This window comes from Macaca mulatta, chromosome 2 (assembly GCF_049350105.2).
Source record: "Macaca mulatta isolate MMU2019108-1 chromosome 2, T2T-MMU8v2.0, whole genome shotgun sequence".
Taxonomy (NCBI): Eukaryota; Metazoa; Chordata; class Mammalia; order Primates; family Cercopithecidae; genus Macaca; species Macaca mulatta.
The window spans coordinates 53,710,701-53,728,677 of NC_133407.1; the positions used below are offsets into that span (position 1 = coordinate 53,710,701).

A 17,977-nucleotide genomic window follows, 5' to 3' on the forward strand; every position below is an offset into this window, starting at 1 on the left:
GAGGTTGAGGCGGGTGGATTACTTGAGGTCAGGAGTTTGAGACCAGTCTGGCCAACATGGCGAAACCCCATCTCTACCAAAAATACATACATTAACCAGGTGTGGTGGCGTGTGCCTGTAATCCCAGCTGCTTGTGAGGCTGAGGCAGGAAAATTGCTTGAACCGGGAGGCAGAGGTTGCAGTGAGCCAAGATCGTGCCACTGCACTCCAGCCTGGGTGACAGCGAGACTGTCTCAAACAAAACAAAAGAAAACAAAACAAAACCAGAAAGAAATTTAAAAAATGACAATTTTCATTAAGTGGAACTTTCTGGCCTTAGTTCTAGTAGAACTGACACTCTAACAGTTGGCTATCAGGAAACTTTATATGAGGGATTTAGTTACAAAAATAAATAAAAATGTATCCTCTCTAAGTATCTTTTTTTTTTTTTTTGGCAGTTCAACTTTTATTTTTATTCATTTTTATTTTATTATTTTAATAGGTTTTTGGGAACAGGTGGTGTTTGGTTACATGAATAAGTTCTTTAGTGGCGATTTCTGAGATTTAGGTGCACTTACCACCTGAGCAGTGATGTAAAGTCTTTTAACCCCCACACCCTCCCACCTTTTCCCCCTGAATCCCTAAAGTCCACTGTATCATTCTTATGCCTTTGTGTCCTCATAGCTTAGCTCCCATCTAAGTATCTTTTCAGTAGCTCTGGGTGTTAGAGGAGGAGCCTGATGCCCAGAAAGATTAAGTCATTTACCCCGAATCAGACAGCCTGTAAGGAGAAAAGCAAGGAAATAAATCCAGGACTTCTGATTCTAAACACAGTGTTTCTTCAACTGTACCAGAACTACAGTGATACTAGCGAGCCGACTTCTACAACAACTAATATATGAAGAAAATAAGCCAACTGTTCTGTTTTTTTTTTTTTGAGACAAGAGTTTCACTCTTGTTGCCCAGGCTGGAGTGCAATGGCACAATCCCAGCTCACTGTAACCTCCGTCTCCCAGGTTCAAGTGATTCTCCTGCCTCAGTCTCCTGAGTAGCTGGGATTGCAGGTGCCTGCCACTATGCCAGCTAACTTTTATATTTTTAGTAGAGATGGGGGTTTCACTATGTTGGTTGGCGAGGCCAGTCTCAAACTCCTGACCTCAGGCGATCCACCTGCCTCGGTCTCCCAAAGTGCTGGGATTACAGGCATGAGCCACCGCGCCCAGCCAAGTTGACTTATTTTTGACAGATTTTCCATACCCAAGCTTGAAAACAAAATGGAAAGTATGCTTAATAAAATATGAGACTATGAACCTGAAAGCTCTTTGTAGTTATCTGTAAAATGCTCTATAGGTGTTGCTAATTTATTTCAATGAATAATAACAATGAGATGAAGACTGAAAATTCCAAAAACCAGATGGCTGGAAACACTAGCTTTTCTGAGCCATTTTGATGGATGCAGGCTATATTGTACTTAGAAATAAAAAATTTTCAATACTACTACTTATTATTATTTTTTATAGAGACGGGATCTCACTATTTTACCCAGACTGGTCTCAAACTTCTGGGCTCAAGTGATTCTCCCACTTTGGCTTCCCAAAGTGTTAGGATTACAGGTGTGCGTCCTGCACCTGGCCAATACTATTTTTAAAATACACCCATTTCATCTTTTGGTTAAACATCTGAGCTTTCTGATGTTGTACAGCAGGTCTATGAGATCAGCACTGATGAACTCACCATCTTCAGAGAAATGAGTCTGTTCCCTTGATATTATTGCAAAATGTCTGGCCATTCGTTGCTCCTGTTTCCTACAAAATTAAAAAACATCAGGCATAAATCTGAAATGTGGTTGAAGCTTAAAACAGTCTACTACAAAATTCAGCTGCTTAAATGCCATGCTTGTCTGTTCGATCTGTTATTATTTGTGAATCTAGGAAATACATCTTCAAAATTATATATCTTGAAAAACTGAGGTTCATTTACAAAAAAAGCTCCGATTAAGTTGGCCTGTATGAGTTTCGGTATCAAAGGCTCAATGTTACCTTTGCAGGGCTTTTTCTTTTGCCTTGAGTCTGTCGACCTCACTGTAATGGGCTGCATGAGGGTCAATAGCAATTAATTCCGCTTTAGGGGATTTGATTTTTATTTGTTCCTCATAGATATAATCAATCAAATTTTGGAAAGCAATACAGCAGGAGGCCTGGAAAACACAGAAGTTACTTTCATCTCATCAGTCCTAGATGAAGATGATTAGAGGGGATAAAAATGACTAACAAGGTTTGGATAACAATCTATCATAAGTTTTTATTCTGGTAACAGCTTTATTAAGATATAACTCACATACCATACAATTCACCCATTTAAAAAGTACAATTCATTTGTTTTAGTATATTCATAGAGTTGTACAATCATCATCACAATCAATTTTAGAATCTGAAACCTGTCTTCACTAACAGTCACTTCCTCTCCTTTCTTCACAGCCTCTGGCAACCACTAATTTACATTCTGTCTCTCTAAATTTTCCTGTTCTGTATAGTTTATAAAATGGAACCATACAACATGTGGCACTCTTTATGTCTGGCTTCTTTCACTTAGCATAATGTTTTCAGGGTTTGTCCATATGGTAACATGTTTCAGTACTTCATATGTCTTTTTATGGTTGAATAATATTTCATGGTATGGATATACCACATTTTATTCATCCATTGATGGACAGTCGGGGTGTTTCTATATTTTGGTTATTATGAATCATGCCGCTGTGAACATTTTTGTACAAGTTTTTGTGTGGACATATGTTGCCATTTTCTTGGATATAAACCTAGGAATAGAACTGATGGCATATGGTTACCGTATGTTGAACCTTTCAAGGAACTACTAGACTGTTTTCCAAAGTGATGCACCATTTTATATTCCCCCTCAGCAGTACATGTGGCTTCTAATTTCTCTATATCTTTATCAACACTTGTTGTTATCTGTCTTTTAAATTATACCCATCCTAGTGGGTGTGAAGTGGTATCCCATTGTGCTTGTGATTTGCATTTCCCTGACAGCTAACACAAAACTCTTTTTTTTTTTGAGACAGAGTCTCACTCTGTTGCCCAGCCTGGAGTGCAGTGGTGTGACCTCAGCTCACTGCAACCTCCGCCTCCTGGGTTCAAGCAATTCTCCTGCCGCAGCCTCCCGAGTAGCTGGGACTACAGGTGAACGCTGCCATACCCGGCTAATTTTTTGTATTTTAGTAGAGATAGGGTTTCACCATGTTGCCCAGTGTGGTCTTGACCTCCTGAGCTCAGGCAATCCAACCACCTCGGCCTTCCAAAGTAAGCCCGGCCTAACTCTTTTAAAAATGGTAATGCGGGGGAAAGATGCAAGAGAAAATACTACATAAAAACCTGCCTTAGAACTTACATGCCCCTTTGATTCAGAGCAAACATCCACATTAGAAAAAAATGCTCTTAGATCGCTTCCACAAAATTCACATTTGGGTGATGTCTCCTCCTCTTCATCCTTCAGAGAGAGAGGAAAAAATTAAAGAAGTCCCTACAAAGAGGCCCAGAGGCTCTGAGAGCAGCAGGAGCACAACCCTGGGCACGGTCAGTGAATGCAACAGCAGTGGTGATGAGATGTGCCAGGATGTGATGTCACTTCCATTTAAGGGCTGGTGAGGCTTGAGGAGCCTGAGGTGGTGTTTTGCAGGTCTTTGTCCGGTGCAATTCCCCAGAGCAGAGCTGAGCCTATTAGGAAGTGTGTGGTCTTCGGGATGCCTCCCTCATATAAGAAGAAAGTTGCAGAAATGAATTCACTGTGGATACCAGAGTCTCTTGTTGGGGAGGGGAATGTGTATTATATACCTAGATGCAAGAGACAAGGATAACACACACTGGATTTTATGCAAATCATCTAAGGTATTTGAACATCGTTAACTCTTTCAAGAAGTGGCAAGTAAGAAAAAACCTTGACATTACTATGTAGGTAATATGAGTAAATGTAGGTAAAAAGAGTAAATGTAGGTTAACATGTACAATGACCAACTTTCTAAAATAAATGACAGTCCCTTCTCCAGGGGAGCCTAGGTGGGAGCTCTGAATTTTGTCTGTATTGTGAAGGTAATTCAGGACAGGGAGGAGGAGGGGAGGCAAAACAAGGGAGAGATTGGGAGTTAGGGGCTCAGCTGACCCAATGTGGAGCTGATACACTGTGGCATGTCAATGACCTGAGGTCATGTCTGTGACTGCACAGGCTCCTGAGCAGGTAAGTAGCCAAGCCTCAGTACAGGCCTCCAGGAAGAGACCTAGATCATGACTTGCAGACTATTAACACCACCAGGGCACCTGTATATGGCATGGAAACCATTCTCTGAGACTGGCAAAAATGCCCAACATAGGGCTAAAAAGTGACTAAGGTGGCCAGTGCAGCCAGGGATTTACTACCCCAGAGTAAGGTCCAACATATTTAGGCCACTGAAACTCCCCAATAGTAAGTACTGCACATTGCTAAAAGCAGAATGCTTGGAGAGGGAAGTCTTGCTCTAGAGAGATGATGGAGGAAAATTTAGGATAGCTATCAAATGATGGAGTAGAGGAGAAAGAGAGCTGGGCAATACTAAGCCATTCACAACCTGCTCCATACAAGGGACTTGGTAGTGAACCCCTCAGTCCGTTGTCCTTTCGCCCTCAGCTTGGGGTGAAGCAAGATGGAGATACTTCAAAAGACCATGAGGGAGGCTGGGCACAGTGGCTCACACCTGTAATCCCAGCACTTTGGGAGGCCGAGGCAGGCCGATCACCTGAGGTCAGGAATTTGAGACCAGCTTGACCACCATGGTAAACCCTGTCTCTGCTAAAAATTCAAAAATTAGCCAGGCATGGTGGTGTGTGTCTGTAGTCCCAGGTACTAGGGAGGCTGAGGTGAGAGGATTGCTTGAACCCGGGAGGCAGAGGTTGCAGCGAGCTGAGATCACGTCACTGCACTCCAGCACTCCAGCTTGGGTGACAGAGTGAGATTCCATCTCAAAACAAAAACAAAAACAAAAACAAAAAGACCATGAGGGGAGTTGGGATCTTCACCTGAAGAGGGTGTGCTGGAGAGAAGAGCTGGGCAAGCCAGCTGCTGCTACCCCTGCACTAGATTGGCATCAACACTAGACCTGAAAGACCTGCTGAGGAGCAGGAGGAGCCAGCCTCGTCCAAGCGCCAATCTCGTCCAAGTTTAGAGACATCTTGGGGGAGAAGCCGCAAGGCCTTTCCCATGGTAAGACCCATCTCTGGGTGTTGTGGGAGGAGAGTATAACCTCAGAGACATCCCTAGATACAAGCCTTTGTGGTGCAGAAAAAGGAAGGTGCTACATTTAAATAAAGAATCTCAGGGCCAGGAGTGATGGCTCATGCCTGTAATCCCAGAATTTTGGGAGGCAAAGATAGGGATATTGCTTGAGCCCAGGAGTTCAGCTCACCCCGGGCAATGTAGTGAGACCACATCTTTTAAATAAATAAATAAAAAGAAAAAAGAATTTCAGCCTGAAGAGTCTGTTGAGTGACCATAAAGTGACCTGGGTAAATATAAAGAGTAAATGTTTATAGATATTATATTACATGATATACTTAATGTTTCCCCTCACTAGATTTCATAGCTCAATGTGCTGTACAAAATAGCAATGAACACCACCTCAGCCCATCCATACGGCATTTCCACTAATCTCTACACGTGCATCCATGATGTGTTGCCTTGCATGATTCGTGCCCCTTATTGTTAATGAAAAAACCTGCACCTTTACTATGCCCAAGAAGAAGTCATCAAGGGTTCTCAGATCTGGGGAGTGAGCAGTTCTCTCCACATGGCCATGGCATCCAATCCAGGTTTGGAAACAACCATTCCACCAGTCAGTCCCTCACCCCTCTAGCGGCAGTGTGGTGCTGCACCATCTTATTGGAATTACTTGAGGTAACCTTTCTCTTGCCCTTCAAGTACAGGAATTAACTGGTCCCTTCACATGACCAAATATGGCAAATATTCACCCATGTTTTCAGGCTTTGTTCTTTTTCTTTTTTTTCTTCTTTTTTTTTTTAAATAATAAGCCTGGGAAACATAGTGAGACCCATCTCTGCAAAATATTTAAAAATTAGCTAGGCATAGTGGTGCACACCTGTGGTCCCAGCTACCTGGGACGTGGAGGTGAGAGGATTGCTCGAGCCTGGGAGGTTGAGACTATAGTGAACCACAATCGTGCCACTTACACTGTAGCCTGGGTGACACAGCAAGACCTTGTCTCGAAAAATAATAATGAAATAATAATAATTTTTTTTTTTAAAGAGGGGGTCTCGCTCTGTCACCCAGGCTGTTCTCAAGTGATCTGTTTCAGCCTCCCAAAGTGCTGGGATTACAGGTGTGAGCCACTGCGTCTGGCCTGTTTCCAAGCTTTGCGGCCACTCTCATGGGTTGAATTGTGTATCCCAAAAAGATACATTGAAGTCCTAACTCCTGCTACCTGTGAATGTGACCTTATTGAGAAATAGTCTGTGCAAATGTAATCAAGTTAAGATGAGGTCATTAGAGTGGGCACAAATCCAGTTGGACTTGGTGTCCTTAGAAAAGGGAGACATTTGGACCCAGACACACAGAGAGGATGCTGTGACAACTGAGGCAGAGATTGGAGTGATGCAGCTGCAAGCCAAGGAATGCCAAAACTGCTGCCACAACCACAAGCTAGGAAGAGGGAAGGTAAGATTTGCCCCTATATGTTGGCCCTGCCAAAACACTGATTTCGAACTTCTAGCCTCCATAACTACAAGACAGTAAGTTTCTGTTGTTTTAAGACACCCAGTTTGTGGTACTAGTTATAGCAGCCCTAGGCAACTAACACAGTCACTGTAAGTGCTATTCTAAGTAATTGAGCTCTTTGGCTTTTTTTTTTTCCTTTTAGAGCCTTTTCACTGTCTATTGTGCAAATCACTATTTTTTAATGTCATTTTAAAAGAGTAATAATAAAAAGCATGAATTAAAATCACCTTGAAGTTAATGTCTAAATTGGAGCTCTCTTCTTTGTATGCCAGAATGGTTGGTGGTCCAATGCTGGGTAACGTTCTTAGAGAAGGCTCGAATAGTGTTATGAAGTCTTCCTTAAACTAAATGTAAACAGAGAAAGGGGTGGCGAGGGGAAATAACTGAAGACTGAATAAGCCATTTTTACTATGAGAACAGTACTAGTTAGCATGATAAACATTTCTTACCTCCAGCTCATACAAAATATTTAGTTTTGGCTCTTCTGGATTAATTACCCATTTTTCTGAAGAGAAAGAATAGATTTATAAGAAATGTTTAAAGCCTTTGTGCAGTGCATTCCACTTCTGTAATTTGGGGATTCACACCCACTATCATCCTCCTCGCTTAGCACACACACACTGTTCAGATGCCCTGAACCCTGACGTTTTTGCCACCTTCTTACACCTGTTCTTAGGCGAGTCCTTTTTCAAAGCAGATGGGCTCTGTGCAAGTTCAGATGATTCCCTACTGGTAGTTTACCTTTGCCAGCAAAAGGAGATGATGCCAAACATATATTTACCTCTTAACTTAGATGCCAGACATTGAGGTTCAGCTTTCTTCACTTTAGAGGCTGTTTTCTTCCCTGTGAAAACAGTGTACATGTGTCATCAATCCGACAAAGTAGAAAAGAAGCTGAATATAAAAGAATATACATCTCTTGGAAAAATAAGTACCCTTACTATGTTTCTTTTGTCTTTTAATCTTTTGTCTCTTTTTCCAAATAATATTTTGCCAACAATAAGGAATAAACAAAGGAAAGTTAGCATTCTATGTATCACATTTTAAAATGTTTCCCCTTCCTTTCTAGTCCTAGAATACAGTAGTCCCCCTTGATCTGCAGGGGGATACATTCCAAGATCCTGAGTGGATGCCTCAAACTGCAGGTATACCAGACCCTACTATGCACAAATTTATTTTTCCTTCACAATTTTACAGATAGAAGATTCATTCTTACCATGTGTCTTAGCAACCTCAGCATACTATGTTTTTCTTTTTTAAATGAAGTCAATAACTTTTACCTTTTCACTTAAAGGACATACTTTATGGATTCTCTTTGGCAGGTCCAAATTGCCAACATCACTTATCTTGAGCTTTGGGGCCATGATTAAGAAACTGAGGTCTAGGTACAGTGGCTCACACCTGTATTCCCAGCACTTTGGGAGGCCAAGGTGGGTGGATCACTTGAGGTCAGGAGTTCAAGACCAGCCTAGCCAACATGGTGAAACCCTGTCTCTACTAAAAATACAAAAATTAGCCAGGTGTGGTGACGGGCACCTGTAGAACCCGTGGCAGAAGTTGCAGTGAGCTGAGATTGTGTCATTGTACTCCAACGTGGGCTACCAAGCAAATATTTGTCTCAAAATAAATAAAATGAAATAAAAGAAAAAGAAATTAATGGTTATTTGAACACAAGCACTGCAATACCACTATAGTCAATCTGATAATCAGAAGGCTGCTAAGTGACTCCAACAGACAAAGAGATAATTCATGTCCCAGGCAGGACAGAGTGGCTAGTGAGAGATTTCATCACTCTACTCAGAATGTCATGCAATTTACAAGTTACGTGTTGATTATTTCAGAAATTTCCCACTAACGTTTTCAGACTGCAGGCAGCCGAAACCACAGAAGATGAAACTGTAGATAAGAGGGGACTATTGTGCTACAGATTAATATTTTCCTTGGTTATAATCATGCTTTGCATATCCTTTTATTTTCTGCTTATTTTAAGTACAATCAATCTACTGTATGTCTGTTATTCTTCATGAGATTTTTTAGGTAGGAGGGTGCTGAGGATTCTAGTTCAAGACAGTGAAGTAAACCACCAGGATTACTCTATCTAGATTCCAGAGCAGCACTGGAAATGGGGAAGAAGGCCATCCACGAATCAGCAACTTTGAGTAAATGTCTAGAAGATTTAAAGCAGATGGGATTGGAATGATGAAAAACTAATGCGAGCAACCTATAATGGGACAGAGGCAAAGTAAAGAGGCTATTTAAGTGCAAGGGACTTATTTTCTTAGCAAAGCCAGGAGAGCAAGGGCTGCTGTTGGAGACAGATATGCTTCAGAAGTTGATCCAGGCTGGGTGTGGTGGTTCATGCCTGTAATCCCAAAACCCTGGGAGGCCAAGGTGGGGGATATTACTTGAGTCCAGGAGTTTGAGAACAGCCTGGGCAAAACATTGAGACCTGGTCTCTATGAAAAAAATTAGCTGATTGTGATGGTGCATGCCTGTGGTCCCAGTTACTGGGGGTTAAAGTGGGAGGATCACTTGAGCAGGAGGTTGAGGCTACAGTGAGCTGAGATCATGCCACTGCACTCAAGCCTGGGTGACACAGCAAGACCTTGTCTCAAAAAGTAAATAAATAAATAAATTTTTAAAAAAAGAAGTTGATCTATTTTGGGGAGGTGGGGGACAACGTGGATCATCTGAAAAAATTTTAAAGATGTTTCAGGCATCTTTATCTACAGAAATGCTGGCACAGGTATTTTAAAAAATTAATGCACAAAGATTTTTACTAATACATTATTTGTTATAGGGAAGAGCTCAAAAAGAAAAAAAAAACAAAAAAACAAAACAAGAACAACCCCAATATGTCTAGCATTACATAAGTCACAATAACTATATATGAGGAAATATTATGCAGTAATTTCAAAGAATTAGGTCAATCATTCCTGACATGGAAAGATGTCCATGATACATTGCTGTCTTAGTTCATCTGGGCTGCTATAACGAAATGCCCTAAACTGGGTAGCTTATGGGAAAGGAAAATATACTGGGGCCCCAAAATCACTAAGCTAAAGGGAAAAGTCAAGATGGGAACTGCTTAGGGAAAACTTGCCTCCCATTCTATTCAATGTCACCCTTCTGCTCACTGAGATTAATGCATATCTGATTGCCTCCTTTGGAGAGGCTAATAAGAAACTCAAAAGAATGCAACCTTTTGTCTCTTCTCTACCTATGACCTGGAAGCCCCCTCCTAGGTTTGAGTTGTCCCGCCTTTCCAGACGAAACCAATGTTCGTTACATATGTTGATTGATGTCTCATGTCTCCCTAAAATGGATAAAGCCAAACTGTGCTCTGACCACCTTGGGCACATGTCGCCAGGACCTCCTGAGGCCGTGTCACAGGTGCGCATCCTCAACTTTGGTAAAATAAACTTTCTAAATTAACTGAGGCCTGTCTCAGATTTTCGGGGTTCACATTTTGGTAACCACAGAGGAATTCTGAGTGGAGGTATCCCTGATATTTGACAAATCTTCTATTGGTGGTTGGTACTAGCTTGAGCTATCTGTATGGCTCAAACCAATAGGACAATTTGCTGAGGCTTGGAAGCACCCCCTCCAGAGAATCCCTGATCTCAAGTTTGGTCATGATCCAAAGTTTATTTTGCTGTACAACTTCTCTTTTTTTGAAGTTTTACTTGCTTCTAACACAAGGAAGTCATTTTTGTCCTGCTTCTATGACACTGGAAGGCAGGTAACTATTTTATATAACATATATCTTTTATATAACATATATTTTATATCTTTACATAATGAGGCCACCTGTTTGCTAGCCAGGCCAAACCAAAAGTAGTGGTTGTTGCCTCATGCTGCAGTTCCATAGATAAGGTTCTGCCTTATTTTTTCCACCACAACAGCCTGAGTTTTGTTCCTAAATCAAGCCCTTTCTGGTTTGATACTTGGTACTTCTGAAATAGCAGTAATTTTTCCTAGCTGAAATATGGTAATGAGATTTTAAAATATTTTTTTAAAAGAAGCTCAGTGGTTAAAATTAGCTTAATTAAAAGCTAACATCCAAGATGTGTGTGTGTATGTGTGCTTGTGTGTGTTTGTATTTAAAAGGCCTTCATGTTTTAATTTTTTTTCCTCCTAGAATCTTGTCCCTTTTCTTTTGAGCAAAAGTGCTTTTCTTCTCAGTTAACTGAATTCTGTTTTCTTCATTTACTTCTGCTGTCTCTCCTTTCTCTTGTATCCTGTGCTGCATGAGCGGCCTAAAATAGTTTATAATAGCCCAGGGTTCCTTAAAGAAAACAGAGAAGGTACCAGACTCCCTTTGGAGGAGAACGCTGTTTTTCCCTATGGGAACTCCAAGAGTGTAAACAGACAAGTTCAGTTCAGCTTTTAAACTGCTTTCTTTGGTATTGTTACCTGATTTATTGACTAATATAGTTACTGCAACAGAGGCTACTCTTGGGTTTTTAAAGAAAGGTGTAGTTTAGGCACTTAGAAATGTCTTCGTTTAAATTTTTTTTTTTTTTTTTTTTTTTTACGTGCACTGTGAAAACATGATGTGGTCTAGCCTCATAATAATTCTCCCTTTTTGGAAACCCAGGATTCGGCATGGGCTTTGCCTAGAGCTCAGCAATCCAGTTAAAAGATAGGTAGTCACTGTCTAAATAAAATTGGTCTCCTTATACAAAACTATGAAATATTTTTATAATTTTATGTTTGATTTGGCATCCATCTTTAATCTCCCTCTAGCACACCAGACTTTTTCTCTCCATATGTTATGATATAAATTTTGCCATTTGATATTCACATGAGTTGTTTCCTTTAATATGCAAATTTAAGTCTATTTAGCTGAAAACTGCCTAGGGTTGTGAAATAGGTTATCAAGAATCTGAATGTCTAACATAGGGGAAAAAAAAAGGTTTTCATTAATCTATAAGATGTACTTCTATTGGCATGCCTAATATATCTATGCATGTGTTTTGTACACAATGTTTCATTACTGAAAAGATATAAAACAACACTAATTAATTGGCTTAAAGAAAAATAAAAGCACTTGAATCGAATACTTTATCAGGAAAAAAGAAAAGACTAGTCAAACGCTTTTTCAAGTTTACATAACTTCAGTAAAATCTTTAATAAATAAACTAGCTTTTCAATTATTGGTAAAGTAATATTAGAAATGTCTTAAGAATTGTCAACATACATTTTTGTTTGCATTTATTAATCAAGCAATTTCATACTTATCCCTGCCAAATACTATAAGATGTCAAAATCTGACATAGGGGTTACAAAACTATAAACCCAGCCCAAGACAAAATGATCTTTGCTTGTATAATCTTTAATAAGTAAGACATTGATATTGATTTAATAAAAAATAGCTACATCTTAAATTTAGTAAGATTACCATAACTTCTAATCTTGTGGTTTTAGGCAGTCTGGTCCACAAGCAGTAAGGTTTGTTTTGGGAAAGGACCGTTATCATCTTTGTTTCAAAGCTAAATTATAAACTAAGTTCCTCCCAAAGCTAGTTCAGCCTATGCCCAGGAATGAACAAGGACAGCTTGGAGGTTAAAAGCAAGATGGAATCAGTTGGGTCAAATCTTTTTCACTGTCTCAGTTACAATTTTGCAATGGCAGTTCCATAACTTTAAATGATGACTATCACAGTTTTCATAAATAATCCAGGTAAACAATTAAAATAATTAGGTAAATGTAATGGGATAAATACTTGTAGACAAATTCATCATAATTTAGAATCTAAAGTTAAATTATAGATATTTCATTTTTTGGGTATTTTCCAATAAAAATATATTTGTAGGAAAATATTCTTTTAAAAAAAGGGTGTCCTTTTTAAAAAAATGAATAATTTTTGTCTAATTCAAAGCTTATTTAAAGGTCATGTATTAAACAATGTAAAAGGAACCAGGAAATAAGAGAGATGTAAAGAAAGTTATAAAAATAAAGAGGTTTGTTTGCTTGTTTTTTGTAAGAAAGCCTAAAGAGAAATAATTTCAATGAGAAAGAAAGAATCTTGTATGGTAAATTTAGTCCTAGAGTAGAATGACTGATTGTTTAAGAGAGAGGGATATTCAGGACAAACCAGAAAGTCCAATCATGTCATGAATGGTCTGTGTAAGTCATGATAAGAGGATTTCTTTAAAAAAAGTTATATAATCAAGTTGTCACATTATTATTAAGTTTTGGTTTGCTTAGGAAAAAAGGCTGAGATTAAATTTTTTAAAAAAATTAAGGCTATTACATCTGTGTATCCTTCTGTATGCACTTTTAAAGTACTTGTGAGATTGAGTTACAGGGCTTTGACTCTGTCTAAAAAGGACACCAAGTCCTGCTGAATTTTAAACACTGACAGCAATTAAGGCCCCATCTTCAGGCCTGGTAGAAGATGTCAATCAAAATAAACTGCATTCCTGAGACAAAGGGCCAGAAATTAAAGCTATTCCACTTCTCAAGGCCCAGGGACTGTCATGGAAGTGATGGGCCCGTGAGATTATAAGGGCCAATTCTGAGGGATAAAATAAGTTCAGTTTCTCTTTAATCATCAATGTCAAAAGCACACTGATATAAGACTAGCATATAGGCACCTGTGTCAGTTTAACAAGGTTTTCATGAAGCATTAACCAATTCCTTCATAAAGTTTATAAAGGTTACAAAAGGCTATGGAAGTTCTATCTTATGGTCAAGATTAAAATTTTATAGATTATTTATAAAAATTTGAAAAACAAATTTAATTGGCTTCATGTTGTCTTTATTAGGGCTTATAATTTGGAAAATTAAGTCTCTTCTCTCAAAGAATGAAGGTTTTTGCTCTTTTTTTTGAAATCCTTGAGTTATCACTTTGGTTAAATGAAATGACTTATTTTACAATAACCTGTGATCCTATTTTGTGATATCAAGTGTTTTAAACCTTTGATAATTGACAAACTTTCCAAATCAAATTATAAATTATGTCTTTTCCTGATCTAATTAATCCTTTAAGATATTAGGTTCTTTAAAGTCCAAAAATGACATATTTGGCTTATTTGGTATAAAAATTATGCAGGAAGCACTGTCAAATATAAAATGATGTTTGGTTTTCTTTGGCCTGTATTTGTATAAATATGCTATTAGTATGTGTTCCAAAATTATGGAAAACTCCTATCATTTTGATATGAGTTAATGTACATTATCAGTAATAATTATAATTATGTTATATTATTGTGTACAACAGAGGTAACAAATTTTCTTGTCAATTGTGTCTTTAATTATGGCTGCCCTAAAACTTTTGTCATCCCTAGGCAATTGTTATCTTGTTTTGGTGCTCTTTAGAAGCACCAAAGTTTTATAGCTGGTTTTATAATCAGCTATAAAACTCTTAACAGGTGTTCTCAAATGCAGGTTTCTGATAACTTCAGAGACTGTGACATCAGGATAGAGGAAAAGCTTTCAGGACTCATGGAAAGCTGAAATATTCATGAATATCAAGCAGAACAGGAATTAACTGCATAGACTAAGAGAAGTCTGAAGTAATCTTTTTTTTCTTTCCTTCAATGAAATCCTTTCATTTTGAAAAGACATGTTTTTCTTCAAGCAACAAAGGTGGTAGAGGAAATTCCTCAACTTTCTCAATGAGTCATGTAATGTTACACTGGCCTCCATAAAGCACCGATTAAGAAAGCTAAAGAATAAGATGTTGTATTTCTTTTAAAATAATTAAATATATATTAAATTTTCCTAAGGCAGGTTTTGTTTGAATGAGGTGTCTTGATTAGATAACTACATGCCACTGAAGGAGAACAGTACTTTTAAGGAGCTATTTTTGTTTTGCAGTAGAGTTGAAACCAGCTGATTAATCCAATGAAGTTAAACAGCAGAGATAGATCTTGTACATAAAAGTATCAGCTAAAGTCATGACTACACCAATTCTTTACACAATTAAGACATCTTTGCAACTGTTCAATTTAAGTACTACGGTTATTAGATAATCGAGAAAAACACAGTTGTACCTTAACATCTGTTGAGGTCTGGCCAAAACTATTGAGAAAATACAAATAAATATGGTGATGATAAATGGCCACTGATAACTCAGTAGCCATCTGAATAGTCATGCAGTTTAAGAATACATCCTTGTATAATCTGACATACAAATTTGTCATCTCCTGCACATGCACACCATTGTTTAAAAAAAAAAAAAAGCCAATAATAGTGTGTGGATCAGTCAGAAGCATGGCCTCTGATTCCCCTGTAATTTAGTTAAGCTAAATTAATACCTCATACCAAATGGCTCGAGGAAAACTGTCCTGCAGGTCAGAAGGGAGCCCAAGAAGAAAAGCACTTGGCTAACGTTGAAGCAACTCTGATCACAGCAGGAGAGAACTTGAACCAATGCTACCACTGCATCAGTAACACAAGGATAGGTACTAGGCAGAAGCCATCCTTCCCAGTGGAGGGAGTGTGAGCTGCTCTGCCACTAGAGAGGCTCTGGAGGCCTACTTACTTGTATAATCAAAACAACATCAGTAACTGCACTTTGAATCAAAACGACTAGAAAGAGTTCAACACTTGCTATTCGTAACTGGACTAAAGATTTAAGGTAAAGCTCTGTTGCCATGCAAGTGGAATCTCTTTCTTTAAGACTGACTTTCACATGCCAGGGAGAGAAAGATCCATGACTAGTATACTGGAATCTGGTTTTGCTACATTCTATTCACAATCCCGAAGAAATGCTATTTGAATCCAAGACCAGATGTTTGGCCCATTATTCCAGCACCTCCCTTTGACAGGACTATCTACCCTGCTACAAAGAAACACAAGCTGTGGCATTGCTTAAAAAGTCCTGTATGTGAGGACGCTTTCATTTTCTTGGGATTGGCAGTGCTAGGACTTGGTAAGTTGTTAGGAAACTTCGAAGGCCTTTCCGGCATAAGTGCTTCAGTGAGGACAGCACCCTAGGAGCTGTCCAGAACTGGACGTGGCCATCTCTTATCTCTGTGGCAATGACTCCACCATGTGGAAAAAATGTGCAGCAGCAAAGACCATTGGTCACAGGAGCAAATGCAATGGGAGTTTTCAGTTCCAGGGCCCAGATCCTGAGGAGTCTGTCATCTGCCACCGTGGCAAGGTACAAGCCTTCTGGAGAGAAGCACACAGATCTCAGTGAGCTAACGTGGACATCACTGTCATCCATGGCGGGGTCAACCTGGGTGTGGTGGAGTGACCTCAGCCTTTCTCTGGTGTAGGGGTCCCACATAATCACATTGGTATCGTAAGAAGCCGTGACAAGCAGGGCAGAGTTGGGGGAGAAGTCACAAGAGACAACACTGCTTTGATGGCCCTCTAGCTTCCGAATTAACGTGTAGGACCTCATGCTCCATAGAAAGACCGACTTCTCTTCAGCTGCAGAGCACAGCATGCTGCAGTCTGGGGAGATGGAACAGCAGTAAACCCACTGCAGGTGGCCCAATAACACTTGAATCTGTTTACTGTGTTTATTCAGGTCCCAGATGCGAAGAGTCTTATCCCGTGACGCGGAGACCAAAATCAAACTGCCACTGGGTGTGAAGCTCAGCTCTCTCACGACATCTTGGTGGCCAGAAAGATTCAAAAGCAGGAGCCCTGTCTGCACCTCCCAGATCTTGATCTGCCCATCGTTGAGTCCCGTAGCAAGAACCAGGCAAGAGATATCAGGCACTTGGGGGTGGTGGTGTGCCCAGAGCCTCTTGCTAGGTGGGGAAGGCCATGGGCTGAAGGCCACCCCCCAGACAATCTGACCACAGTCCAGCATTTTCTCTTTTGGGCTGCCCTGCCCTTTCGTCTCATTTTTGCTACTTCGGTTTTTGGCTTCAAACCCTTTAGGGATGAACTGCTCCTCCAGTGGCCAGGGGATCAGTTTGATGATGCAGTGTCCTTGAGACCAAGCAAACCAGGAGCCATCTGGGGAGAAGGCGATGCTCCAGGTTTCACAGCTGGACTTCCAATCAAACTGGTGGGGGCGCCCGGGCTTGAGTTCGGCCAGCAGCAGCAGTTCCTCTCCGGCCTCCATGGAGGACGCGTGGCCCCCGTGGCAGGTGGCGGGTGCCTCAGCCCCCCGGGCTGTGGGCCCTCATGCCATCCCTGCGCCACCCACCCTGGCCTGGCTGCCGCCACCGCCCAGAGAGGCCATCAGCAGCTTCCCGTCCGAAGTAATCTTTTTAACTTTTTGCTTAAAATGTTGCTGATCCTCTGTTTTGTTTTTCAGACTCAAGAAAACTTTTAAGCTATTTACAGCTTTTAACAATTGAGTAAAGTACACTCCTAAGAACAAAATTTGGAGTGCATTTGTTTTCTACCTGATTTCTCCAGAATTTGGAAACTATTTGTGAGCATTCTTAACTTATAGCAATACAGTTATTTGTATAAGTGCAATAAGAATCTGTTTTCATTTATGACAGAACACAATTGGAGAAACTGGTTGGTTTACCAAGGCTTTGACTGGAATGGTGTGCTTTCCTTAAGGAATCGAATTTGACTTATGGATCCAATAAAAGCCCTTTGGGAAAACTGGCCTCATACTTGTCCATACAGTCCCTGTACAGAGTTCCTGACCTGTGGTAAGTAAAGAATGTCATTTTCTGACAGGCCTAGGACCCCCAAGTTTTATCTTGGAACTTCAAGAGGAGAGAGGATCACCCAACTCATAGTATTTGATGGTACAAATCCATGGCTGGGCTCAACTTTAAAAAAAGTCTTATCCGAGATTGTTTCTACAGAACAAAAGTTGCATCTAAGCCAATTTAAAAGTTTATGTAAAAATAATTATTCTTGCTGCATTGTATACAAATAATTAGGATTTGTCTTTAGTAAAAAGGGAAACTGGAGAGAGAAAAATTATGTTTCCAAACCTATAGTATACTTGTTAGATTCTTGTTTTGACTAATGTTTTTCAATGTTTATTATTTTCTACAGTTTGGACTGAATTCTAATTTTTCTTGGTTACAAATCTTCAAAATAATGTTTTCAATTTTTTTCCTTCTTTTCTCCCCCATTTTCCCCAATTTGGGAGTCACTGAAAACTAAGCTGTGCTTTTGTAAAGCCCTGCAAACTGAAGCTAGAAAACTTAAACTTTAGAAGAAAATAACAACAACCTTATTTACACACATAAGCCACTTTCATACCTGCCTAGTGATGTATGGACTTCAGAGTAATGTGGCCTATAGCAGTTTTCCAGGATTGTTCCTTTGTTTGTTG

The 17,977-nt window shown here is 39.8% G+C and overlaps 1 protein-coding gene and 1 pseudogene across 3 annotated transcripts in view; both read right to left on the reverse strand.

The window, feature by feature from the left end:
* Positions 1-17,977, reverse strand: part of ERICH6 (glutamate rich 6) — a 46,389-nt gene that overhangs the window by 19,156 nt on the left and 9,256 nt on the right. For all 3 annotated transcript variants that reach the window (XM_077991575.1, XM_001107825.5, XM_077991574.1), the window contains 6 exons: positions 7,535-7,597; positions 7,203-7,258; positions 6,981-7,097; positions 3,385-3,483; positions 2,019-2,176; positions 1,714-1,784 (listed from right to left, as the gene is read on the reverse strand). In XM_077991575.1, coding sequence (XP_077847701.1) covers positions 1,714-1,784; positions 2,019-2,176; positions 3,385-3,483; positions 6,981-7,097; positions 7,203-7,258; positions 7,535-7,597 — 564 coding nt within the window. The remainder of the gene's footprint in view (positions 1-1,713; positions 1,785-2,018; positions 2,177-3,384; positions 3,484-6,980; positions 7,098-7,202; positions 7,259-7,534; positions 7,598-17,977) is intronic.
* LOC710401 (WD repeat and SOCS box-containing protein 2) lies at positions 14,554-16,868 on the reverse strand (annotated as a pseudogene).